Source organism: Pezoporus wallicus, unplaced genomic scaffold (genome assembly GCF_028554395.1).
Source record: "Pezoporus wallicus isolate ANWC-B61680 ecotype Strahan unplaced genomic scaffold, APGP_CSIRO_Pwel_v1 contig_3489, whole genome shotgun sequence".
Taxonomy (NCBI): Eukaryota; Metazoa; Chordata; class Aves; order Psittaciformes; family Psittacidae; genus Pezoporus; species Pezoporus wallicus.
In genome coordinates this window covers 378436-406305 of record NW_026635093.1, presented here as the reverse complement: position 1 = coordinate 406305, position 27870 = coordinate 378436, and the positions used below count along the sequence as shown (strand labels likewise).

Sequence of the window (27870 nt, the reverse complement as noted above, 5' to 3'; positions counted from 1 at the left end):
CCAGTCCAACCGTTCCCCAGCCCTGCCAAGGCCACCACTAACCCATGGCACTGAGGCCTCATCTCCATGGTGTGTGAACACTTGCAGGGACGGTGACTCCAGCCCTGCCCTGGACAGCCTGTTCCAATGCCTGAGCACCCTGTGGGGAAGGAATTGTTCCTCAGCTCCATCTAAACCTCCCCTGGTGCAGTTTGAGGCCGTTTCCTCTTGTCCTGTAACTTGCTACCTGGGAGCACAGACCGACCCTTCACCTTTCTAAAGCAGCTCTAAGGGGCACCCGGTGGAGGCCCTGCCCCTGGCACCGGCCAGCGACACGGTGCGGCGGGGCCGCAGCCTCGGCTCTGCTGAGCGCCGGCGGCTCCCGCCTGTTGCCGGGGGGGTTTGCCTGGGCGCCGTGTGCCGCTGCCTGCACGAGTTAGCTCCCGGGTGCGGCCAGCACCGTCCCTCCCGGCCCGCAGGAGCGGGTGGCACGGCCCAGCCACCATCTCACGTAAACAGGATGGCAGTGCAAGGGCAGGTGTTGATTTAGCTGCTGTATGGTCATTTTAGGCAGAGGTAGGAGATAACTATTTATATTTCTTGGTGCAGTACACTGGCACAGCATCTTCCACTAAAGTTTCAGCTGTGCCTTGGCCTGAAGGCCTGACCTGAATAGTAGCAAACATGTTTGTATTCCTGTCTTAAAAATATGTTGGTCTTCATACTCTATACTACTATTCTAAGAGTAAAACTGTAAAGTTCCAACAAATAATTGGAAATTACTGATAAAAGCTGTAAAGATCCAACAAATAATTAAAAATTACTGATAATTTTATTATAGTAAATGAATACATTCTGGAAATCACACTTATTCCTCTTACCCCATGAAGCACAGTAGTATGAAAAAAGAGGAGAAGCCAGGCCTTATTTTCTAATAGACAGATGTTTAGAAAACATTTTCAAAGCAACAGGGGCTTAGTTATATTCTCATGCATCAAGGACTGCAGTGACTGATTTTACACAGCAGGATAAGAAATAGCTTTTGTGATTCTGAAATTCAGGTATGCTTGGCTGGATATACCTCTGTCCTAATTCTAACCTTGTACAGAATGTTTCACCCCTAACAAAACTGTTCGTTTGCTTTTCAGCCATTATCAGTATTCTCTATATGCACACACAGGCAGTAATTTTTATATCTGGAATTCAGAACAGTTCAATGGAAAGGAAAAAAAAATGATAGTGACTTTTGTTTGTAACAGAAACAGAAGAATAAGAAAGAATTGCTTACAGCTTCACCTGGGAGACCTCTTGGTCCTACTTCCCCGTCTTCTCCCTGGTTTTGTACAAAAGGAATATAAGTTTTAGGAAAAAAAAAATAACCATATTCCAACCTCATGAGGATTCACTCTAGATCTGACTGTGGAAATAGCAACTTACTCTCGATCCATCTTCACCAGGTAAGCCAGGAGGTCCCTGTGGGCCACGGTCTCCCTGTAGAATAATGAAAGTTACAAAAATAACACAGCTGTTGCTGGAAACAATAGTGGATAGGAGGGAAATGAAAACTAATGTGTTAGCTGAAGTCTGATGTGTCAAAACACGTCGACACAATGATACAAACCTGTAATAGGTTACAGGATTCAGTCTTTTATTAGTTCATCATAAAAATAAACATTATTGATACAATGAATTATTTGTGTTTGTAAAATTTCACTCTGTAACTATTCTTGGCCCCAAAACATAAACAAACCACTGCTACAAAAGGCAGTGTAACCAATATTTTCCTTTGTCTCATCAGCACCTTCCCCCTCCAGCTACACAATGTATTACTGCCAATAAAATAAGGCATGTATACATGGGTCAGAAGTTAATAAACCAATTGCTGGGCCCTGGAATATACACAGTGAAGTTTCAGAACCATGCACCCTTGCACCAGTCATTGAGAGCCTTGGGACTGATTTGTCTGAGGCTGTGGAAAGCAGCCAGACTTCCACACTTCCCCTCAGAGGCTGGGGCTTTTCAACTCTATATATGCAGAGCCTCAGTAGATTCTGGACCATACTTTTAGGATTTATTTTTCTTTCCCCATTTCTAAAGAGAACTAGTGTGCTACATAGCTCAAACACCACTGACTGACCTCTTTCTGGGCAGCGGGTTTTTAGACTATTGACTTCCTTCTGGCATTGGACAACAACCAAGTATTCATGCTGTTTTCCTTAATTTTATCAGTGTCTCCAAGGAGCCTGACCACTGCGTGGATCCTAGCAGAAATATATGAAGTCGCTCTTTAGTAGATCCATTCTTTACTCTTTTAGACTTTTCTGGGGATTTTAGGTAACTTGCTCTCTTACCCTAAAGCTATCTAATATTAGGGATGCCAGGACTTTATTCAACTGCCTTTCTGTCCTCTGTAAGTTGGAGTTGGCATTGGAGAGGAAATGAAAGTCTGTGAACTGCACTTTAATAGCCATAAGATGAATCAATACAGCAGTTCCTGTATTTTGCTAAGTTTTGGAACTACTCAATGTGATCTGCCAGTAGAGCATGTGGTTTTCTACATGCTAAATGACACTCCTGAAAGATGATAAGAGACACATGATCTGTACCCTGCCTTTCAATTAACGTTCAGGTGAAGACTGACTTAAGCTTTCAAATATTGAAATAGTTTATCCCCTTCAAGGGCTATCTTTCTAGTCTTGCAATCACCTGGCAGTTAGATTAGGAGCTTACATTCAGTGTCCTGGTATTCTCATGCAGTAAGAACCAAACTTCCTATCATTATCAGAATTCTCAGCCTTCAGTTCTCTAATACCTTCCTTCAAATATTCTGTTAAAGCCAGAATTTCATTTTCCTTAGACCTTTTCTTCTAACATCCAGTGTCTTGCTTTTTTACTGGAGAAGGGTTATACGTCTGGTATATCTAAATAATAGAATTCAAAGACATAAATAATGAAGTTAAAAAGAATATTACACCATGTGGTCTGATCTTCCCTACACTGGAATTTAATCCAGGATCTCCTGTCTGACAACTTGTGTTTGACAAAAGCTTAACTTCAGAGAGACATTCAGTTTACAATTCATATTTCAAACACGAATAATTCTAAAAGTAGTCCTAAAACTTCCACACAAGGTATGTGTTTTCAGCATCAATTTTCTTACAGCTGAAACATAACTACAACTGAAAATTTGCTTGTCTTTTGTGATCTTTATGGCAAGCCAGAGAGAAATGAACAACTGCATTATATGCTGTCAGTATATGAGTCCAAAGAGCTACAGTGACCTTATCTGGCTTTGAATTTAGCTGCTTTTAGAAAGATCATACTTTGTACTTTTACAGAAGATTTCCACAGAATAGTGAGAATGCAGTGATTTTAAATAATGGGCTGAAAGAAATACTATTTTGCAAATTTCAACCCAAACTTATTCTCCTGCTATAGTTTGTTTAGAAAATATGGAACAAATAAGAGTATTTGCCAAAAAAAACCACAACAAAACAAACCCAAACCAAAAAACAACCAAACAACACTATTTCTTTATGACTGGTTCCACAGAGAGACAATTCTAGTAGTTCAAGTTGGAAAGCTCCACACACTCCCTGACTGAACCAGTTTTTGCTCAGCATTAAATGGAGTGAAGTAATGGCAACAGCTTAATGTCTATCCCCCTCTGCTGGTCACCTGCTGATTAAGCTGGATTTCCATTCTATGATGAGCTAGTTGCTTTACTCTCTTTAAGTGAAACGGGATGATGAAAGAGGACCAAGACATTTCTGTATGACACTGGAAGTTCTTTTCACATTGCAAACAGAATTCAGAAAAGTATCTTTAGATGCTATTAGAAAGAACTACGTTATGGGCCAGTAGACAAGACAGAGATTTTCTGGGAAGTGCGGCAATTGTGCTAACTCATTGAAGGGTGAGAGCTGTAGTAATTCCTTAGTCATGAAGGTTTAGAATATATGGGAATGGTTCTGTTGACATTCCCACTCACTGCTTCTTTATGGTTCACTGCACTTACTAGGACAATAGTAATGGATTTACATTCAGGACAGCTTGTTGTTACTAGCATCTAACTTAGGGGAATAATTTAAAGCAGAAATCCCCTGCTCTGATCATCTCTACACTTTGTAGGGAAAGATGCAGTCTCATCCTACAGATTGGTATGACATAAGGAGCAAGTACTTTATTTAAGCATTACTTCAGATTTTCCTGTCTGACCTGACTCCGATCTTTCTTTAAGCTGCAGTTACTGGAAAAAGCCACACTGAACAATTCAGTTTGTAATTCAAACATACAAATGCATTTGTTGAGCAAACTTCTCAGCAGGTTAAAATTTGTCATGCTCCTGATACAAAAACTTCATGCTCATTTCCTTTTCCTATTATTATTTCCCTTAACAATCACTATAAATCCAACAAGCAAATCCCTAAACTAAGAAAAATTAGAGCAAAACCTAGATGATGTGATCTGAATTCTGAAGATATATTTGTATCACTAATACATACGAATTGCTGTCAATTGATATTACTAAAATGTTTCAGAAGGAATACATTATGTGACAATACAGATAGTATTCTGTAGTGTGAAAAGATGACATTCTGTTTTCAGTTTCCTCATAGTCCTTAGTGTTATTTTTAATGTCCATTATTTCTGTGAAAGTATCAATTTGTTGTTGTATAAATATACGTGCTTTTCTTACCCTGTTACCTTTGTCACCAGGGAGGCCAGGAAGACCATCAAATCCTCTGTCACCCTAGGAAAGAAGAAATCACAGCTTTAGTAAATGATACTGCATTCTGTATTACCCTGAATAAATTGTGCCTTCTCTCTAAAAGTTAGTCTCTACTCTTCGTTATATTTAAATGTTTGATATTGAATGAAACACATGGAAAGAAGCACACAGATCAAACTCATGAAATTTGCTTTTATGCAATACATCAAGAGAAGATGCCACACCAATTTTTTCACTGTGCTGTAATTATACTATTTATAAAAAAGAAGCCCACACTGAAATGAAAGCTTGGTTCTAGCTATAATTTGCAGTTGAAAAACTGACTTTACTATTGCTGATACTCTGTAACTAGAAACTTACTCTGAGGGACATGAATCATGCCCCAGAACCAAATTACTTCAAGGTCAGACCACTTACCATTACCATTAATTACCATATTTTAAATGGATGATTGATTCTCAACTCACATCTAACCCTATCTGAAACCTCAGTATTTTCACTTGAGAGAATTTTGTGGTGGCCTGGAAGAAACTGTGGTACCTACATAAAATCTGTCTAGGCCATTCCAAGACTGAAATAAAGCCTCAGGTCTCACTATTATTTACCTTTGCACCAGGTTCTCCTGGCATTCCTCTGGCACCATCAGCTCCAGGACGTCCCTGCAAAAACCGAAAGGGATAAGCATTAGAAAATGGAGTGGAAACAGCTAATATTTAAATATATTTAAATAGAAACTATGTGCTCAGTGTAGGGTGGATCCATACACTACCTACCCTTTTCCCAGCTTTTCCACTTGGACCGGGGGCACCTTGAACACCACGAGGGCCCTGAATGTAAAGAGTATAATTCTTAGAATCACATTCATGTCAGCAAAAAGCTAGTTAAACAAGCTAGTTAAACATCTCTCCTCAAGAACAAGTTAAGATTTTTTTTAGACACAAACTGCATTTTTTCCCAGAAGATGCACTCTGGTTTCTAAATTCCCATGAGTTTAAAAAGAACATAGGCATCCAAACTGTCCTTAGCACTACCAGTTTTAACACCAGCTTTCATGAGATGGCACTAAACACAGCGTAATTGGTCCTTTCAACATAAAAGCTTCTTAAGTTTTTTTTTCCATAGCTTTGAAGATCTCAGTCCTGTGGTTTGATAACCTTTTTTCCTCTCATGCCAAAATTATTTTAGTCATATTATAATTATTTGATGAAAGCTAAACAGTGCTTATTTCAGATCTGTAAGTCATACACAAACATAAGTTATTCTGGTAAACAGCTCACATGCTGTCTTAGCTTTACACAGCACAGTCTTAACTAGAGGGAGACCATATTACTCCAGACTGAAAACAGCTCCACTTTTCAAACACATGCAACTTTCACTGATGACTGCGTAGGTGTATTTTTCCATGGAAGCTTTCTCATCCCCAATGTAAATTTGCCTTTTTCAGGTGAAAATCGCAATGGTAAGGCCTAGCCATCCAAAATTACTGAGTAGGAAGAGAAAAACTACTAAGAATGTAAGATAGCAAACTAGAAGACTGACCAGGTGTTCAGAGTACTTCTTTGTTTAATTGCTTTGGTTTTCTTCTGAAAATATTCATGTGGAGTTTTAAGAGGGCAATTAATAATGTAGCAAAATTAATGTAGCAAAAAATAATAATGTAGCAAAAAAAAAAATAATGTAGCAAAAAAAAAGTAGCAATTAATAATGTAGCAAAACCATGATACCACTTAGTCAAAATCATTGTTCCAGACACTCCTATCATGATTTCTATAAGAACCCCCTATTACTTTTAGGTTTAATCTGAAAGATTTCAATGTGTTTCAGTGCTCCATAGCATCACTGCACAGAAGCTGATACAGTAGTAAGCTAAGAAGAAAAGCATGCACTGATTCTTAAAGACTTATTCTAGCTATGTCATGTCTTTCTTGAAAATATCCTGTTTAATTCCCAACTAAGTTCAACCTCTCTCACCTTATGAGATCTGATAAGATCAGAGCCCAAGGTCATACAATTGCAGACTGACATGATTATTTAACAGAGAAAAGAGCCTGAAATGACAATATTAAAACATGTTTTCAAGTGATGACACTCTACATGTGATAATTGCTCTTTGTTATATAAAGATGGTTATTTTCATATTTCCAAATAAACAATCAAGTATTACATTCTATTAGACTAGCACTATAAAAGCCATTTTTCTTCAACAGTGTGTGGAAGGAAATCATTGACTGATTTCTTCTAAGTGATAGGAATACATTTTCTTAAAACTATACATGCTCAAACTTAACAGCTAATATTATTGTACCTGGGGACCTGGTTCACCACTTTCACCCTTAGCACCTGCTGCTCCAGGTCCACCCTTGATGAAAAAAGCAAAACATATTGTTTAAATATACAAAAACCTCTTTAAATGAATAAATTAATTTCTATAAATTAATTACAGGAAGAAAAACAAACTAACAAACAATCTATTCATTAGAAGGTATGACCTCACCATTTGAATCTGTAGATACATCATGATATATTACTGTCTAAACACTGGGCCTAACTGGGCCAAAAATCTACTACCAAAGAAAACTCCCATCCATTCAAATGGGATCAAATGTAGCAGTTTGTTCTGTATTAATATTTGAGAGCTAAATATGAGCACAGTAAGAACATATGAAATGCAAAAGTGCATCCACTGTAGAGAAGCCAGCAGAAATGAAAGCCACCTCTTTTTACCTTTATCAGTTTCTGTGCTGTACAGGAAGTAACAGTCACAGAGTTCAATCCTAAGACCACCATAGTCAATGAAAAATACCCTGTCTAATCTTGTCATGACCTTCAGTGATGCTTAAATCAAGGTGTCTGCGCATCTGGCCTGGAAGAAGTGGAAAACCTATATAACTGCATCTCTTTTCCATCATGAAATGATGACGCAAATTTTCAGAGGAAGTTTTATTCACATAAGCAGACCTAAGCCACATCTTCATCCAGGGCAAGATACTGTACATGGAACCTGGGGCAGAACTACTCAAAGTTTGTGTTTTCTTCATGGTGATTTTACAAAAATAGATAAAACAAAACAAAAAATCTCAATGTTCTCACACAGAATACAGGCTCAGCAAAGGAACATACTGGAGTTTACAGGCAAAAGAATTTTGCTTTTCTAACCTCTGAAGCAGGTCATGACCAAATATATGTATTTAATATGAAACAAATACTGCAGTTCTTGGAAAACTGATAATCCTCCTATATTGACCTTAGTGACCATTTAAATAAAGAAATTGTCTCATGGCTTGACTTAATGCTGAGTCTAGTATCCTGGAGTGGAAAGCTTCCTACTGACCTTGCAGTGTCCTAAGCAAATTCAAAATCAGATCCTGAGCTGGTACTGGCAGTGAAGAGAACAGTGGCTTCGGTAGGTGGTGACAGTCTGTTTGCGTTTCCCCGATATAAGCCCTGCTTTTAATTAACATAATTGATAACAGTATCTGCAGGCAGAAATGACATACTGCACGCTGTGTTCACTAAGAATGTGAACTCCAGACTCAGTCAAAGCTAGTTTGGGACTTTGATTGCTATGTTTGAGACCTATAATAACTGATACACTTTAAAATGGATCATACTGACCACTAAATTAATTTTAAAAAATATACTTCCTATTAAAAGCAAAAGCTCCAACTATTTTATTCTTAAAGTAAGCCAGGCACACAAACCCTTGACAGATAAAGAATCTGTAGTTTCTTCTGGAACTGTAGTCCAAAAATGCTGCCAGATCAAAGAGCTGGATTAATAGAGCCTCCTGGTGGCTTAGAAGCAAAACAACTATTAATATTGTTAATTTGTTGAATTTAGCCTACAGAAATTCATGAAAGCTTTTAAAATATGAAAACATGAGTATGAGGCCAGATTATGCCTCCACTAAAGGTATACAACCTACTGTCAATATTATTCCAGTCTTACAAATTAATTCCTTTCTTACAGCAGTTACATAGTTATTTTATCAGTATAGACTGAATGTTATCTTGCAGGTCTCTTGATTTAAATACACTTCTGGAGATAGTGTATTAGTTTGTTAAATAGACCCAGCATGTTTGACTATTTGCAAGCGTTGCATACCTAATCTCTATCAATCAGGAACTTGTGAGCCAAGATCTCTGCTTGGTAGCAACTATTTACTTTGGAAGAACTACTCTAGAAAAGAATTGCTCTTACGTAGTTTTGCTCAAAAATACAAGTCCAATGATTTCGGTTATCTCAGTTTCTGGGGACCAAGTGAAAATTTACCTGAAAACAGTACATTTCACCTAGATAAACAGCCTGGTTTCATGTGACTGGCCAATTTGGAGCACAGCATAATCTGGAACAGACTTTTTTGATACTATATGAAGATGGGGCAAAGCACTCTCAAGCCAACTGAGAATACAACTTACAACAGTTTTAGTATCATGTAGCTTTTAAGAGTCACTGAAGAGAATGTTAAGCTGCTAGGATAAGGGAAGAACACAACCCAAGCTATTCCTTATACTTCCTCAAATATTCATTCAACAGTATGTAATTATTCTATATCCCCCTGGGTTTCCTTTCTTAATAAAAGTAGTCACTGGAGGAAGTAGCACCAAGAGCCCCTGAGGCAACCTTCCAGTTGCATTGTGCTGCTATAATTATACGCAGGAGATGAACAGTAACCTGACCAGTACTTTCTGTTGGTAATAGTAGGATGTTATACTTATGTAAGTAATACAGCCTTCTGCTTTCAAACTAATGGACACTGTACATTCAGGAGAGTGAGGATGAGAGGCAAGAAAAGGAGACTGGAAAGGAAGGACTCAATTATTACTGCTCAGCTATGGGCTGTTGCTGAAACATCACATTAAAGAACAAAAGAAGTGCAAATGAAGGGAAAGAAACTGTATTTCTTACCCTACAGTATCACCACTAAGTTATGACCAAATCTCCTGCACAACTGTGATGAGTGGCAGGAAACTACTTTAGCGAAAACCGCTATTGCATTCTTACACAAAGAGAAAACCTGGTGGCCTCCAGCAGCTTCTGCTGCTGTTTTCTGTATATGCTGCTATAGTTGTGATTGGCATCTCTCTTTTCTTCACACAATAAACCAACAGGAACTTGCTTCATCTTGGTTACCCAGTGATTATTTGTTTTCTTTTCTCAATAGCACAACTGTATTCTTGTCTGTGTTTTACAAGTAGATGCATGCCTGATCTAATGAGACATGTTAACATTACTCTTTGTGTGCACCACCATAATGACAATATAAATAAAAATTACAGCAGACACAGATCAAAATTCAAGAGGCCAAATATTGGCCAATCTCATTGTGCCATCACAGCAGACAAAACAGCTCCCAAATTAAGTGCATCTTTCATATATGGATGCTGTACCAACTGTAGAAAACAATTTCACTCTACATCAGAGTATAAATACACTCACCTGGGTGAAACTTAGAAAAGACCAGTCTACAAAGCTTCTAATCTTGGCTGTATCATTTGTTATTTTGCATCATGGTACAAATGATTTATAATAGCTTTTTGAAAGATAGCAAATGCTAAATTACATCATTTAGTGGACTACTGAGTCTAGAAAGTATCCATTTCCTAAAAGAGGAAATTGCAATTGCAAGATGGATCTGGTGGTTTTGCCTTGCTGAGTTTCCTACCTGGTTTTATTCTTTCATTGTGAAGATTGTCTTTTAAAGTGTTTATAGGGATTACAGAGGCAAACCTATCTGCAGTCACAAAGTTGATTTGCATGTCAACAGAAAAGCTTATGTTCCGTGTGTAAACTTTGTATTTATACATAAACAAATACTCAGCTTTTTGAATATCCACAGAGCCATTTGCCAGATCATTTGGTATTAGCAGTCAAGCCAAAGTCAGGGCTAAAGTGAAAATTGCTCATAGGAATGTCTCTTAAGAACTTTCCAGATTCAGCTTAAATAATGAGCAAAGATAATTCTCCACACTCTTGCTTTAGTAGCTTCTGTAGAGTTTCATATTTACTACAAGAAATTTATGAATATTATTACTGAGATGACTGACTGCAGAGGGATATGTCATTAACTACATAAAATTATTAGTTTTGTAAGTCCGCCAATGTGCTATATCCAAGCACCCCAAAATCTACCGTAAAAACTGATACAGTATTCAGGTTGCATTGCAGACCTTGAATAAGAGCACAAGCTATGGCTTTAATTCTATCAGTTTCATTTGAAATAAAAATAGTATAAATACAGAGGTGTAGGCAAGGCCAGAATGAGATTCACTGACTTGCGTTACTGTGTTCTTAAACCTGTGCCCCTGTGTTGTTTACATACCACAGGACCTGGTCTTCCAGTGAGTCCCATGGGACCAGGTGGACCTCTCATAGCAATCTGAGGAAACAAACAGATCAAAACCACTGGTATCAAGGAAAAAGCTGCCAGCCAGCATACAGATATTTTATTTTAATACTATTTCATAATGCATTAGCAAATAAACCCCCGTCATTGACTCAGTTTTCAATAAACATAACTACTGTGATGAGATAATTATTAAAACTCTTCACATCCTGCATGATACGAAGTGGATTAGTTTTTGGGGGGACCTGTAGCCTTGTAACAGTTTCGTTTGCAGGCTCCTTATGCTCACCCTGGCTTGCTGAAGAATAGCTTGTGCTTGAGCTTCCTGAGCTGAGATTGTTGGACCCTTCTCACCATCTCCACCAAAGCGGAACTGCAAGTATCAAAACAAGAAAAGGATTCAGAATTTATCAAATTACAACCATACTTGTTCTGAGGCTACAACTGTGTAAACCAAAGACAAGCTCTCTGTTTTTAGTTCATTCCACTAACTTCAGAAGACTGCTGCACTGAGGCACTGGATCCAGCATGAATATTAAGTCATTGGTAATAGTTTAGAACTGAAATGCAAACATTTTCTTTATTTCATAGGATCTGGGGCTCCATTTTGCTTCAAAAAGAGGCTAAAATAGACTCTTCATTGTCTGCAAAACCTCATTAAAAATGAGGGGTTTATATTTATCAAAAGTAATTAATTCTCTGTACTTTGGTAGCTACCCACAGAAAAGTGCAGACTTCAATTTCAATACCTACACATGATGATAAAGAGCCATGCATCCCACAAAAGATGTCTCTCACATGTGACTTGGGGTCACATGTGCAAGACATTCAGCTACTGCTACAATAATTCCCCTGAGTAGCAGCATTTTCCCATCACCTAATTATTGGTAAGCAAATATTTCTGAGACTTTACTTACCTTGCTTTACTTCAAAAACACTCTCCCTTCATTTACAGGTGGTTTATCAGTTCTCTGGGTTAGCAGTACACATCAGAGCTTCCACATACACCAATACACTTATGAAAAATTAATTCCATGCGCATAGTACTTTTCATACCACAAAGCTGCAAGATACTTTAACAGCTTTGTGCTTGCTCCTCACCTGCTGTAACAGATGGCGTTTTGCTTTGACTCTAGTGGGAGCAGAACTGGCTATGTGCATTTGTATTTCTATTCAAAGAATGCACTGACTCTTCAAAGAGGACACTGAAGTCCAGTGGAATATTTAAGATTTTCCAGGTCAAAGAGACTTGAAAGTATATGCCTGCTGGGAGTACACGTCCTGAATGCAACAGCAAACTCCTTGTTCAGGACATATAGTAGCAAATAATAGTTACTGTTGAAAATATACAGAGGATTTCAGTGAGTGTATTACATTCATGTAGATTCCAATCTGGCAGCCATGAAAGAGCTAAAGCATATTTTGTTTGAGGAATATAAGGTACCATATAACCTTCAAATGCTTATAGCATACATGAAAGCCTGTATCATCTCTCATTCAAAAGACAAAATCAGATGAGAAAATACCCATACATTTCTTGAAACACACTTCCTCCTTTTGGAGGCTGGTTACCCTGCAGTCATAATACTACTTACCGGCAACATTAACATGGTACCCGGAGGACCTGCTAATCCATCAGCACCAGGGAGACCAGGGCGGCCAGGCGGACCCTGAGGACAAAGGATGAGACCAAAAAGACAGCTACATAAGATGAACTTTTTGAGTCACACTTGTATTCATGACACACTTACAGAATCATAGAATGGTTTGGGTTGGAAGTAACCTTTAAGATCTAGTTCCACCTCTGCCATGGGCAGGGACACCTCACACTAGAGCAGGTTGCTCCAAGCCCGTGTGTCCAACCTGGCCTTGAACACTGCCAGGGATGGGGCAGCCACAGCTTCTCTGGGCACCCTGTCCCAGCGCCTCAGCACACTCACAGGGAAAAACTTCTTCCTAACATCTAATCTAAGTCTGCTCTCTTTTATTCAATTCCCCTTTATCCTATCCCTACACACCTGTGTAAAAAGTCTTTCTCCAGATTTCTTGTAGACCCCATTTAGGCTCTGGAAACCACTCTATGGTCTTCCCAGAGCCTTCTGTTCTCCAGTCTGAACAAGCCCTTTTCTCTCAGCTTGTCTTCATAGCAGAGCTGCTCCAGCCCTCTACCATCTTCGTGGCCTCCTCTGCACTCATTCCAACAACCTCTCACCCTTTTTATGTTGGGGGTCCCATAGCTGGACACAGGACTGCAGGGTGGGGGGGGGGTACCATGAGAGCAGAGGGGAAGAATCCCTTCCCTTGACCTGCACCCCAGGATACAGTTGACTTCCTGGTCTGCAAGCATAAATTGCCAGGTCATGCTGAGCTTCTTATCTCACAACACCCCCAAGTCCTTCTCCTCAGCACTGCTCTCAATCCAGTCTCCTCCCAGCCTGTACTTGTTTAATTAATATTATTATAATATAAATCAACACATAACATAAATTGACATAAAATATAAAACAATATGTTACAATATGTTAAAATATAATGTGTTATGGTATATACTATATACAATATAAATATATTGTAAATGTGAGTATAAATATACAATATATATATTTCTCACAGCAATTTGTATGCTAAAGTTTTACTAGTTTTGCAAAAAAAACCTTAGGTACCATAAAATAATTTCCTACTAATAACACAGTAAAGATAAATCTTAGATTGAGAATTACTAGAAATTCAGATGTAAAATATTGAATAAACTGGTTTAATTGTTAAAAAGAACCATTACATATGCAGGCAATTTGAATTAAGTTTTAAAAATAGAAAAATAATTAAATGCACTTGCAAGGCACCCTTTACTCTGAACCTTTACTCAGAACCTTTACTCTGACCTGCAGTGACTTGATGCCATAGGATTATGAGTCTTTGTGAAGATCAGAATTGAAAGATTAGATCAGAAGATGAAGATTAGATTAGTTTTTCAATTTCTTCTTCCATTGCACCATTTTATCTGAGTGAAATTCATCCCTACAATAAGTAAAAGTGAGACTACTTATGGTCCTCTCCAGAAGGCCTTGTTCCTTCATTTTTCAATTGTCTTATATCCATTATTAGGATTAGAATGATACAATGATTTAGTCCAAAAGCTGAAGCACCATAGGCAACTACAAAAAGTGGTGGATTTCTCAACTAGTTTTTCTAGTTAAAAAACACTCTCAATTATTCTAGGTATTCATATGTGATTTTTAAAATTAAGAAATACACTTTTCTTGAGCAGTAATTTTCTCAGAATATCACTTTTTAAAATTTTTTATCTAAGATGGAAAAGTAGTCAGAATAGTTATAGCAAGAACTAGAATGTTTTTTCATATACACTGATTATTGTTTAAATAAAACAATAGACCTGCCCACATATGTTTAAAATATAATGCAAGACATCTTTTCACATTAGGATGGAATCTGATGGCAGAATCTGTTTGTAGAAATCTGTTCTCATGCGTTTGGTAACTTGTTTCTACAATTACTTATTTCTGAAATGTGTCCCTTTTTTATATAAAACATAAAGTCTGTTCCGTAAGCACATGATATGTTTAGTCAAGAATTTCCTTGTGATGAATTCAGTAAGCAGTTATTTTAAAAACTGAGTAATATCAGCAGTTATGCCATTACAATGTATTAAAATTCCCATTTTACAAGCTTAAATTCTAAAATACGTTTAGTAATCTACAGGAAGGCACTATGAAAGAAGTATGGATGCTGACATTATTAAGGTGAAGCACTGTTGGGATTTTAACATTAATTCATTCAGCGAAGTTAACAGCATCTTCTCAACATCTACTATGCACAGATACAGCATGAACACAATAGACTTGTCAGTATACTATCACTCATAAAATTCAGGAAAGTTTTTTTGGTAACATGTTTTCCTCAAATAAATATATTTAGGCTGTTTCAAAATTGTGTTAGTTGTGGCAGTAAGAAAAGGTTTGTGAGAACATGTACAACTAAAATAATAGCTTATATTTCAATTATATTCATGACTGGATAAGGCTCTCATGTGGTACGTTATTTAATATGGCCAATACATTCTGCCTAGATCTTCTAAATGTTATTTATTTCTTTCAGTATTTCCATGTGTTTTTTGATTCTGCAGAGCTTGTTTTTCTCTGCATCTCTACATGTTATAGCTCATTTAAATCCATATGAAATGCTTGCACTTATTGCTTTATTATATTTTTAAAAAATTTACATCAAAGCAGAGAAATATAGACAAATGGGTACTTAACTTTTTCCATGTATTTACAGTACATATTTCTACCACTAAGAAAATATTTGTCCAGATTCTCAGTTGATTTGCTCAGCTGATTAAATCAGCCTCGGTTCTACTTGAATTTCTTAGCCTATGTTTATATATTTCAGATCAGGATCAAACCCACTTAATCTTGTAGCAATTAGTGCGATACATACCATGAATACACAGGACAATCTGTTTGTTGACTTACCCTTTCACCAGGGTCACCTGGAGGACCAACAGGACCTTGCAGACCTGGGGGACCTGTTAGACCCTATGGAAAATTAATAACATTATTATGCTGAATTCTTGCAGCATTTTTGAACTATTCTTTCTCTGGAAAGTTATGTTGAGCATGTGTTTGTATAAAATAATTTATCAGGCAGCATACTTTTCTACCTTAGAAAGAATTGTAGTCAACATGTAAAAGTTTGCTTTTCATATGCTCTCAGCTTGTAGCAGGCTGTCACTGAAAATGCTGGAGATGACCCTTTTTCACTCCTGTCCAAAAATGCTAAGTCAAATATGATGCCATTTGGGAATTATAGTAAGACCAATATTAATTGTGTTAACTTATGAATACCAAACCGCAGTGGATAAATCAAATTCAATAAATGAAAATTGTGGTTAATCTACTCACAGCAGGTCCTCTTGGTCCCGGTGGTCCTTCAATGAGCATACCCTAGGCAGGGGGATAAAACAAGATACTAAATTTGTCATGTCTTGGAGAAAGCTATAAAACATCTTTTAATGCTGCTAAAGCATGTGAATAACTCTGGTTATTTCTACGCTGTGGGTCTTATAGCATCTCCTAGTTCCTTTTTTTGGGTGCAGATGCTACTTCAAATTCCAGGTCATGGTAAGACCTATGAATATATGACCCTCACTTGTACTTGGCTTTCCATAGGAAAGAAGACTAGACAAAGAAGCTGGAAGCCAGCTGTAGTGAACTCCAACATTTTTGGAGATTTGCAGTGGAGACCTCTTCAGTATTATGGTTGTAAACTAAACGTATCTTGCAATGGGTTAAAAAAGCTGTCATTTTATGAGCTAACACACTGAGCTTCTTCACAGATCATGACTTAGAGTAAAACACCTTATTTGAAAGCAGTCCCTGAAAATATTAGAAGAGTAAACCAGACTGGCATTCAACTTCTGCCAGATATATTTTTACATAAACTATGTCCGTTTTTAAACTCAGTTACATTTTAGTTTTCACCCATCAAACATAATGCTACAGTATAACTTTGTCCTACTGAAAAGGCCACTTAGTTACTATACTATGAGATGAGAAAAATTCTGTAAGCTACTGACCCATTACTGTGCTTATGACCAAGTTGTAACCTCTGAATAAATTATTTAATTAAACTTTTAGCAGTTTGATTGCACCAGCACAGGTTAAACATACAAGTGTTTATTTAACTTCTCAGAGGGACTTCCTTGCCTGCACTGAAACCTGTAGCTGGAATCTATCTCTGTAGGTTTGCCCAAACTGTAGTTACTAAATGGCCTGAAGAGCAAATCTATGCTCTGTTTTCCTCTGCACAAGCAGATTCTCCTTGGTTTAAGTAACATGTGTTAGTCCTTTGTGCAGCCAAAAGACAAGGATGAACAGGCTACTGTCTGTACCACTTTTACACCTACCACCCTGTAGCTGATTGTTTCAGAGAACGTGGATAAGGTTACTGCCATCCTATAATGAACAACAGGGTTTGATACTGATGTATCAACAGTGTACATAGTTATATAGTGCTAAAGAAAAACTCACCCATGTCTGTACTTACAGGTTCAATCACAGCTGGTTCGCCCTTTTGGCCTTTTTCTCCATAAGCCCCATGTCCAGTCACCTGAGAAGTGAAAACAGCACCAAAAGTTAAGTAAGTAGAAGATCCAAGGACCCGGTAAAATAAAGATCTGCAGCTACCTGTAACTGAAAGCTAAAGCTGGAACTGATCTGTGCTATGAAAAATACATCACAGGCACAAACCACGTAAATAAAAATATTTAATACACAAGAAGCAGAAAATGCAAAACCTGCATGTGTACTTTTCAAATTATTAGACACTGGCAGTTTGATGAATTAGATGCAGTAGCTTCCATCCCATGGTTTGAATTCAGACTTTGGAGTTCGAATTTAGAACTTCAGTGTGCAAGACACAGAGTTATTTCTTTGCTTATTTGAATGGACATATCCTTGGCAATTTATAATGATTCTTCACAGCTTTCTCAGTTAAGCAACCCTAAAGTAAGCTAGGAAAAAAAGATCCTTTAGTCCCATATGGTCAGTACCCTTTGAGCTCCTAATTTCTTTCATTAAGACATTCAAAACAATTTAATTAGTCTGTGAAGAGTATGTGACTTTATGGCATAAATGGGAAAGTGGCCTTGTAAACATTAAATATTTCATGGATAGCTAGTTATGCCTGCTAACGACATGAATTAGCATCAACTGCAAAATCCTTTTAGGGTCAGCCCCATGGAAGTTTTGGTTTCCGGATTAAGATAACAGAAGTACTTAAAACAGTAGGTCAATAACACATGGTAATGGCAAAACGCAGACAGATTCAAGTTTCATACAGAGAAAAAGGAACTAATTTCTTTTTCAAGCCATAACTATTTTTATTTGGAAGTAACTCTCTTGATTGCTGACATACCCACTAGACATCAAATTCAGCACTGATCAGATGAAAAACTGAAACACTTTCTTTTTATTTCAGTACAGTGATTCCACATTTCCACTAAATAGCTGGGGATTTGAAAATATTAGGGATAATATTACAGTATTCCAATATGAAATATTCTGCAGAGAAAAAACAGAGATTCATGGCTTATGCATTTCGTATTGATTTATAAAGGCACGGATCACACTCACACCTTTATAAATCAATATAAACAATGCAACAGTTTATAAAAATCAAGTAGCAAGAGGTAGAGATAATTATGTTTTCTTATATTAATGAGAATTGCTTGTAAAAAATTACATGACGTCTCCATCTTCGGAAATATTGCCTCTTTTTTCAAAGCTTCTGGGTACTGCCAGGTACTGACTACTTTTTGTCTTGCCTTTTTCATCAGAGGTAGAACTTCACTTGCTCTAAATATATTCATATGTAAAAGGAAAATTATATGGTATCTCTGGTTCAGCAGATGAGAATTGTAATGAAGCTGGCACAGGTCAGAGCCTGTGTTTTAATTCAAGCTCCCAGACTCCTTCAGTTTTGTAGCAAGGCATTTCAAGTTGAAATTTGCACCAGGGAATAGAGTCTACAAAGTAATCTGCTTAATGCAGATACAAATGGTGCCTTATGGGCTTCTTGCTTTGTAGATAATCTGACCTTTTCTGTGTCATTCTGCCATAGTGTCCCCAACTAAGCTAGAAGGAAAACAGTAAGCTTGTATCACATTGTATAGATAAGGATCATTTAAAAATACAATAACCCTAACAGGTCTTAGAAAGCACTGAAAAATGAAATAGAGAAGTATGGGTTTCAAGGTTGGCAGAGAAAAGCAACCTCACAGCATCTGCAGTTATTACTTGGATCCTTTGTAAACTGAAGTTTTACATTCATGAGGAGAAAATAAAGACTGAGCAAGCACCGCGAACAAAATTCTTATTTCCTACTATATTCAAGGCCTTCCCAATTAAAAATCCAAATGGGAATAAATTTTGCTTCGAGTCTCAGTCATATTAGTTTTCTTTGCAGCTTCCACAGTCCAGGATACTGGAAAACAAGGATCTTGGTGCAACTAAAGTAAAATGAAAGCCTTGCTGTTAAGTCTGTGATTAAATAAGACTGAGAGAGAGAGAGCTACAAAAGACAAAAAAAGAGCATGATTCATAGGATCCACCATGTCATCTTATCTTCCTTTATATATACTAAGCTGTTAAATCACTCCTTCAACGTCATAAACCTGTCACCATTGACTAAGCATATTTTCATGAAAGGGTTCAGATCTACACCTTCCCATTCATGACTTTTTAACTTGGGAAGTAGCAGAAGCCATAGGGTTCTAGACATCTATATGCATTTCAACTTCTTTGGGTAATCATGTAAAACCATTAATTACAGTACTTGCAACTGCATTAGAATTTATGTTCTTTCCAGCTTTAGCTCTAGTTGAGCAAGATTTTTTAAACTGATCATTTTATCATTTATTTTTGAAATTCCACCTTGTCTTTCCTTTCCCTCCCATCTTCACCCTCCCTTACTCCCTTCAGCAAAAGAGAGAAAAACCTCACATTTAATACAAGTAGAAATATCAGGATTACTAAAACAAGAGGATGGGTTTGACCCAAAGCTTATGAAAAGTGAGATTATATCTACTGTGTACAAGGAGCTCTGGATTAGGGTCTATACATTTCTGAAACTGTATAACTATGAAAGAATCGCTACATTAAATTAAGCTGCATTATGCCTCCAATCAACTTACACTTGTTTCTGTGATATCAGTCTCTGCAGGAACACCTGGACCAAACTCCTCATTAGTGGAATCAGTTGGTTTCTCTTCATATTCTTTATATTCATAAAAATCATATTCGCCTAAATCTCCATCTACCAGCAGATCAGATTCACTGAGGTCTACTCCTCTGCTTCCATATTCAGTTTTTTTATCATAATCCTCTCCAGTTATGTATTCTTCGGCAAACACTTCTTCAACAGGCTTTTGCTATTCACACCAGTGCAAAGATTTGGGAATAGGAGGAATATGTGGGTTATTGTTAGTAAAGCAATGTAAGCATATGCTGATCCACCATGATGACTTGTCAAAAGAAGAAAGAACAGTAGAACTACAGCATATTAATTATAAAAGTCTTTTAATTAGAGTCTGAAGGAATGGAAGTCCAGACTTTCAGAGTAATTAAAAGATATTTAAAATCTTTGTACCACTGTAAAAGTGGTACAAAGAAGTAATGCTTTCATGTGCTTTTTTTTTCACCATTTCCAAAACCACTGAATTCAATATATACAGTACACTATATGTACTGCTTGCTGAATGTTACTTCAGTGTCAAATATAGCTGTATTTCCCTGCTTGGTTTCACACTTACAAGGATTCATGAATAAACACACGCACTACAATGAGTGACTAACTTCAGACCAGTAACAATTTACAAGAATACAAACATCACTTTAGTTAAGCCCAGGCCTCTTCATTATTTTGTGTCTATAAATACCAACGCTGAGCTACACGTTTCAACTTCTTTTCTCTTTTTACTGATTTTGCAGTTTATTTATCACTCAGAGTTCATGTCTATCATGGTAATTTCTATATTTTTTTGTTCAAGTCAAATTCCACCAGCAAACCTAAGATTAATTTTAACATTTCTGAAATCTAAGCTTTCAAGTATGTAAACTGTCAAACCAAGCAACTAACTTACAAGCATCAAAGCAGTTTAAAAGAATTGCTATATTTGAGATGTACAAAAACATTTGTGAATAAAAAAAGAGGATTGCTTTATTTTGTTACAGAGGTCTCTTGAAAGCATGATTTTGAAAGAAATCAAAGTTCAGATATTGTTAATATGAATATGAGATGATCGAAATATTATGATCTAAAAATAAATATACTAAGATGCTAATCAACATCCAGAGTAATTAAAAATATTTTGATCTAATCAGGACATTGAAATACATTGCTACTAAATTAGAAGGCCAGACTAATTAACAGCTGCCTTAATCCAGTAGCTACAGGACTATGCCTTTTGCCTTACAGCTAGAGTCAGTGCAGATCTGGAATAATTCTAAGCCAAATTTTGCCTTTCTGCAGAATTGCCCTTGCTACAGACAGCTTTTAGTGCTTTGGATCTACCCCATTTCAGCTGTTGTACAATTGGCCTATAACTGCCCAATAAAGAGCATGATTTGAATATTCCTCTATCAATCAACTTGTGAGAAGAAAACGTGATCTAACACAAGAACAGTTTACAGCAGAATAAGGAAAATATACCTCAATTCACCTTCACCTTCCAAGATACATAGGAGGAAAAACAAAAAGAAATGGGGACTCGTTTTCTCCTTTCAAATGTTCAGGGAGCAGTTTTGTACATCTTTTAAGCAAATTATCTTCATTTTAAAGGAAAATGTAAAAAAAAGAAAAAAAAAGGAAAATATTTCTTATAATCAGCCATCATTTTTTCTAAAACTAGCCTTAATTAATATGCATACATATTAATCAATGCTGGTGTAGTAATCTTAGCAAAATAAAGTTTAGGCTTGTAACTGTGGCTTTCTAAAAATGTGGTTTCTAATGCAAGTCAAACTAATAATTTCAACTTTTTTAACAGTTCAAAATACAACATTTCATTTGAATAGAACCTCAGTGAAAAATAATTTGGTTTTGTTATCTGAAGATGAGGCCCTTGGTGCCACAGTTCAGTGGTGTTTTGGCAGTGCTGGGGGAACGGTTGGACTTCATGATCTTAAAGGTCTTTTCCAATCTGGTTGATTCTATGATCCTATGAAGAATTTATTAAAGAAAGAAGATCTATGAAGAACTATTAAAAGGAAATGATGGCTCCTGACTCAACTATGCTGCTATGGTTGCAGCTTTTCTTCGTCTTGTGTTAGGCTTGTTTTACGCTGCATTTTAAGAATCACAGGAAAAATGAGAAACTTCACTTCTTATTAGATAAGGAGGAGGACAATATCTAGTATTTAACCTAGTTTATACTAGACATAGCTCCATTCATATTCACACTGAACACACATACGCAACAGCCCTGCATTCCCACAGCATATATCACTGAATGATTTCCAGAATCATGAACTGTACACAGTCTAAAGATTCAGCAGATCTCTACAGAATTAGCAGGAGTTCTGCTCAAGAAAACAGTAGGTTCTGAAAGTAGGCTTAGAAAGCATAAAGTTGCATTAGCTGCTGTTGCAGACATTTACATTCACACAGATGGACATTCACCCTTTTAAAATAGGTTTGTGAAGTTTTTTAATCACTGTTACCTGGCAGGCAAGTATTTTTGCCTATGATTTTCTCAAGAATCCTTATTACCTCATTTCCTTCAGTAGTTCTGGAGGGAGCTTCTGTCTGTGGCCCATAGTCATTTTCAGCTATGCTATACTCTTGAAATCCATCCACAACATTCGCCTAGTATAAAAAAAAAAAGAGTACATTATTAAAAAAAGTGCTGTAGGAAAAATTCCAAAGTTATCACTTTTATTCAGGTTATAGTATTAGCAGACATATTCATCTAATGGGGTTAGGTATTTTTCTTATTATTAGAGATCTTCCAGTCTTGGCCTTGGAAAGATCTTTATTCTTAGCTACCTTTACCCCTAGTTTGCCTTTTGTTGCTGCTTGATAACTTTTCTTCTTCTTGGATGCATATTTATCAGATTTTTTGGTTGTGGCCTTTTGGGGTTTGTCCTTTGAGCTAGTGGCCACTGTCCTCTTCTTCTTTTTGACCTTGGCTTTCTTTTTCTGTAAACATTATGAAAGATGGAATGGGAAAACATAAATAAAATGGAAGGAAATTTGAGAAAGCATGAATGAAAAAAGGGTAACCAAATGTGAGATGAATGCTGTCAGCTGTGAGACCTTCCATCTCCAACTGAAAGCAAATGTTACAGCTCCAGAGTAAAGAAATGAGTGAAAGGAAAACATTAAGCTTATATAAAGAAGACACAAATTGACAAACCATGTGGTAGGGGACAGCTGGACACCACACAACAAACAGATCAGATTCTGTTACCTCTGTTTGCGCTACTGTGTCTTCGAACACTGGGGGTCCCTCTGTTACAGAATCAGTTTCTTTATAATCTGCATCCCCATACTCATAGTCATATTCGATAAAATCTTCTGGTGTATACTACATTGCAAATGGAAAAATATCAGGCATTCCCATGTTAGTGGTAGAAAACTAGATTAGCAATACTGGAAAGCATCTTAACCTTTACTTAGGAGTAAAGCTTAAGAAAATTAAGGTAGTATGAATAATTCAATATAGTTATCCATTTGGAGGAAAAAATACTATTTCTTATTTCTTTCAAAGCACAATACAAAAGTAGTAAAAAAACCAAGTAGTAGTGCCAGGAAAAAAATCCATTTTATTGGACTGCACAGAAGAATCAACTATAATATGGATTCCTGGGAGCACCAACTGATCTTTGTGAAATCATATACTGATTTAATATTTAAATTGTGAACAATGGCTGTTTTCACTTAGAATCTTTTACCCGGGTTTTTTCAGGTGACCATGGAGTGGAGACATGCTAATATCTGACATGAACAGGGTAGGTAATTTCAGATACAGGAAAGAGGGCACAACTCACAAATAACCATGGCTATCCTCCTCTTGTTTGCTGGAGAGTTCTCAAAACCTTGGCAGTTCCACGGGTACACATTGCCTAAGCAAATGCTTCAACTGGTATAATTCCATATAAAGGTCAGATCTGCAGCTGTTGTAAATTGCTCCGTTATCTCTGTATCTACAGTAACTAGTATCAAATGAAGATTTGGCCCACAAGGCTTTTACAAGAGAAAATGAGTCTAGAATTGGCTTGTGTGATGTTGTGAACACGATCTAGGGAGCCAGGAACTCCTGAGCTGTCATCCTGGCTGTGCAGTGAAGATACTGCTCTGGATATTATGTGCACCAAGTACTGCTCATCACTGAGAAGAACGGGTAGCTTTAACCTGTCTTACCACTCCTGTTACACTTGAAGCTACAGGAACCGGCTGCTCCTGTAAATTAAAGCAGTCTCATGGCTGCTACCAATTCTCTTTACATCCCCAGGGAACCAAAGGAAGGTGGAATTATGGACAGAATCTGGCCAGACATCTGCTTTCCCTTGTTTAGGAAGAAATATTCTAATGTGCTTTGTGAGCTAGCCATTTCTGAAATCTCTCCTGTTACAAGTCAGCATTGTTGTCATTGAAATGAAGACAATATGTTTGTTTCATTAGCTTACTGACAGTGTTAGTACTTTACACTTCTAAATGACTCTGACGATTCATAGAAGTCATAAATATTATCAACATCATAAGAGGCTGACATTTGACAAGAAATTATAAATGAGTTTAAAACAGATCTCAATATCCCAAACTACTTTCTATCACGTGACCAAATTACTGGTTTAACCATTTTCTCTGACAAAGCCTTCTGATACAGTTCTTGTACTTATGATTCTAGTGCACGGAAAACATGGAGAAGTAAATTTCCTCAGGAAGTACGAGGCTAACACAGAAAGGCCTTAATCACTTAAAAGTCCCTTTACATGGGTTTCTGTTACTTCACTCCTGTAACTCCGCAGAGTCTCACTACGACCAACAGCTTTTCTTAAAAAGAAGACACAGAGGTTTTTAAGAAGTCAGATGCTTTATGTTTGGTTGTCGTTTCGATTACTTCTTCACCCATGCATATATAACTTGGTTACTCATGAGATTCAATGAACATGTAGAAAAGGATGTAACATAATTTTGGTACTTGTCCAAAACTCTATTGCACATTAATAAGAGAACATCAAACTACACTTAAAAAACAAAACGTTTATCATCTTAGGTGTAGAATATCCTCTCTGTGAAGTACATCATATCTGTGCTTTATATCTGCCTGCTATATAAACAATGCTTTGATTTCATCAGTGGTATCACTGGCATTACAGAAATAAGTTGATTCTATTTATACCTTTCAAAACCAGCAGCATTTTAGACTTAAACCTGGTAAGTAGTATGTGATTATTCTCTCCCAGTTCAGTAAATCAGCTTCAGCCCTAATCCCCGTGAAGTCAATGAAACATCTTTGACTTTTAAATGGTATACAGGGCCTCATTGGTAGCAATGATACATTTTTACAGATGTGTAAATGTATAAAAACATTTTTTCCTGTTTGTGCGGTTCTGGAAATACAACTCAATGCCTTTCATTGTTTTTAATGGAGTATGTCACTGACATCCAAAAATGAAAACACTGTGACAGGTTTCTAGACCGTAAGAAGCCACATAAAGGAAGTAAAGAAAAGAGATAATCTCATGGATAAAAACAGCCCTTTTGAAATAGTTACAGAATAGCACTGAAAGTGCTTTATTTTCTTTGAAATTATAAAAATCTGTGTAAATGGTGGAAGACACCTCTTCAAATTCAGTCATTCCACCCTACCAGTGACAATCCGTTACATACTTCTAAATGCTTCCTCAGACAAACAACATGAATCACTCTGCCATGTAATCTTTATTGGTGCCACAACAATGCACACTACCAATGTTAAATATAATCCAGTATCTTGAGGGGTAAGCACAGGAACATCTTTGAGAAAATTAATGTTTCATGAGCTGGATTTAAATTTAAATATAGAATCACAGAATCACAGAATGGTTTGGGTTGGAAGGGACCTTCACAGCTCATCTGGTCCAACCTCCTGCAATGAACAGGGACATCTTCAACTAGAGCAGGTTGCCCAGAACCACATCCAGCTTGGCCTTGAGTGTCTCTAGTGATGGTGCATCCACCACCTCCCTGGGCAACTTGTGCTACCTTCACTGTAAAGATTTTTTTCCTCACAGCCTATATCCCCCTCTTTTAGTTTAAACCCCTCATCCTGTTGCAATAGGCCCTGCTGAAAAGTCTCTCCCCATCTTTCTTATAGATCCTTTATAAGAACTGAAAGACGACAATAAGGTCTCCCCAGAGTCTTCTCTTCTACAGGCTGAACAACCCCAACTCTCCCAGCCTTTCCTCATATGAGAGGTGCTCCATCCATCTGATCACTTTTGTGGCCCTCAAAGAGTTGAGAAGTAGAATCCCCTCCCTCAACCGGCTGGCTACACTCCTCTGGATGCAGCCCAAGATAGGATTGGCCTCCCTAGGGTGCAAGCGCACACTGGACAGGGTCATATCCAATTTTTCACCCACCAGTACCCCCAAATCCTTCTCCTCAGGGATATTCTCAATCTCTCTCCATCCCCCAGCCTGTATTGATACTGGGGGCTTTGCCTGACCCTCATGAGGAACACTGCACTTGACCCTGTTGAACTCATGAGTTTCACATGGGCTCCCTCTCAAGCCTGTTCAAGTCCCTCTGGATGGCATCCTGTCCCTCAGGTGTGTCACCTGCACCACTGTGCTGTTAGGAGTTTGGTTTATTAACTTTCAGACACATAGATTTCCTTTTAGTAAGCATTGTAGACCTACCATTGTAGACCTAGAATTTAGTAAGCATTCATTCCAGCATTCATTTTGACCAATTGGTAATTCAAATATAACTGTGTAGCTCAGTATTATAACTGCTTTTCAAATGTGACTAATAAAATTTCAACAGTGGGTTACAAAAATTTCTTCAAAGGCCATAAAGTAAACAGAAATGTTGACTGGAAAAAAAAAGAAGAGAAAGAAGAGGAGAGGGGAGAGGGGAGAGGGGAGAGGGGAGAGGGGAGAGGAGAGGGGAGAGGGGAGAGGGGAGAGGAAGAGGAAAGGAAAGGAAAGGAAAGGAAAGGAAAGGAAAGGAAAGGAAAGGAAAGGAAAGGAAAGGAAAGGAAAGGAAAGGAAAGGAAAGGAAAGGAAAGGAAAGGAAAGGAAAGGAAAGGAAAGGAAAGGAAAGGAAAGGAAAGGAAAGGAAAGGAAAGGAAAGGAAAAAAAGAGAAAAGAAAAAAGAGAAAAGAAAAGAAAAAATAAAAAAGAAAAGAAAAGAAAAGAAAAGAAAAGAAAAGAAAAGAAAAGAAAAGAAAAGAAAAGAAAAGAAAAGAAAAGAAAAGAAAAGAAAAGAAAAGAAAAGAAAAGAAAAGAAAAGAAAAGAAAAGAAAAGAAAAGAAAAGAAAAGAGAAAAGAAGAAAAGGAGGAAAGGAAAAATATCTACGGCAAGTATCTTAATATTAAAAAAGAAAGTGGTGAATAAATTGATATTTATACTAAGATCTGCCAGAGGAGTCATTTGGAGAGCCAGACATTTATGAATGAGAACTAGAAATCATTCATACAAAAAAGCATGAGAATGTGGAGAGATCTACTGCATCATGCATAACCACACAGAAAATACTTTACTTCTGGGCTATTGTGCTGCAGTCAGTTCTTGTAAAGAACATTTACATATGTAAAATATTACCATACAAACAGTGCTACATTTGGGTTGCAATGATATGCAGCACACAGACAAAAAGAACAGGAATGGACAGTAAGAGAGGAATGCCAGTTTTCATGCTGGAATCCGACTACTGCCAAGCAAGTGAAGATCTTCACCATGGACTCCTTTTTAAGAGTACCAGAGGGGCATTATGGAAATTCTTGAACCTACAAGGTTTACTAGGACATGTGGCCACCATGCTGAAACCATACTAAAAGAGTTTCTAATTGCCAATAGCTTGTAGTCCGCCTAGTACAAAAGTGGCAATATGCAGTAGCCCTAAACTTCCTGCATAGAAAGACATTAGTCTTAGCAATCCTTCCTTTCCACGTGTTTTTTGCTGAAAGGCCAGCAACTCTAGTCTTTCACAACAGCCAATAAACAGAGAGAATATGTTTTGGGCTGTACTGCACAGGTCCTGTTGCAATTAGTGAAATATAGATGCAAAATCTTCCAGGTGTA

The 27870-nt window shown here is 37.3% G+C and overlaps 1 protein-coding gene across 13 annotated transcripts in view; it reads right to left on the bottom strand.

The window, feature by feature from the left end:
• Positions 1-27870, bottom strand: part of COL11A1 (collagen type XI alpha 1 chain) — a 456680-nt gene that overhangs the window by 83726 nt on the left and 345084 nt on the right. For 7 of the 13 annotated variants that reach the window (XM_057401629.1, XM_057401639.1, XM_057401646.1 and 4 more), the window contains 6 exons: positions 7017-7070; positions 5485-5538; positions 5317-5370; positions 4679-4732; positions 1417-1470; positions 1268-1312 (listed from right to left, as the gene is read on the bottom strand). In XM_057401629.1, coding sequence (XP_057257612.1) covers positions 1268-1312; positions 1417-1470; positions 4679-4732; positions 5317-5370; positions 5485-5538; positions 7017-7070 — 315 coding nt within the window. Of the gene's footprint in view, positions 1-1267; positions 1313-1416; positions 1471-4678; positions 4733-5316; positions 5371-5484; positions 5539-7016; positions 7071-11033; positions 11091-11346; positions 11431-12652; positions 12728-15550; positions 15614-15979; positions 16022-17123; positions 17187-19770; positions 20008-22346; positions 22443-22622; positions 22776-23046; positions 23164-27870 lie in introns of all 13 variants that reach the window. The other 6 variants (XM_057401741.1, XM_057401750.1, XM_057401773.1 and 3 more) reach the window with 6 other exon arrangements.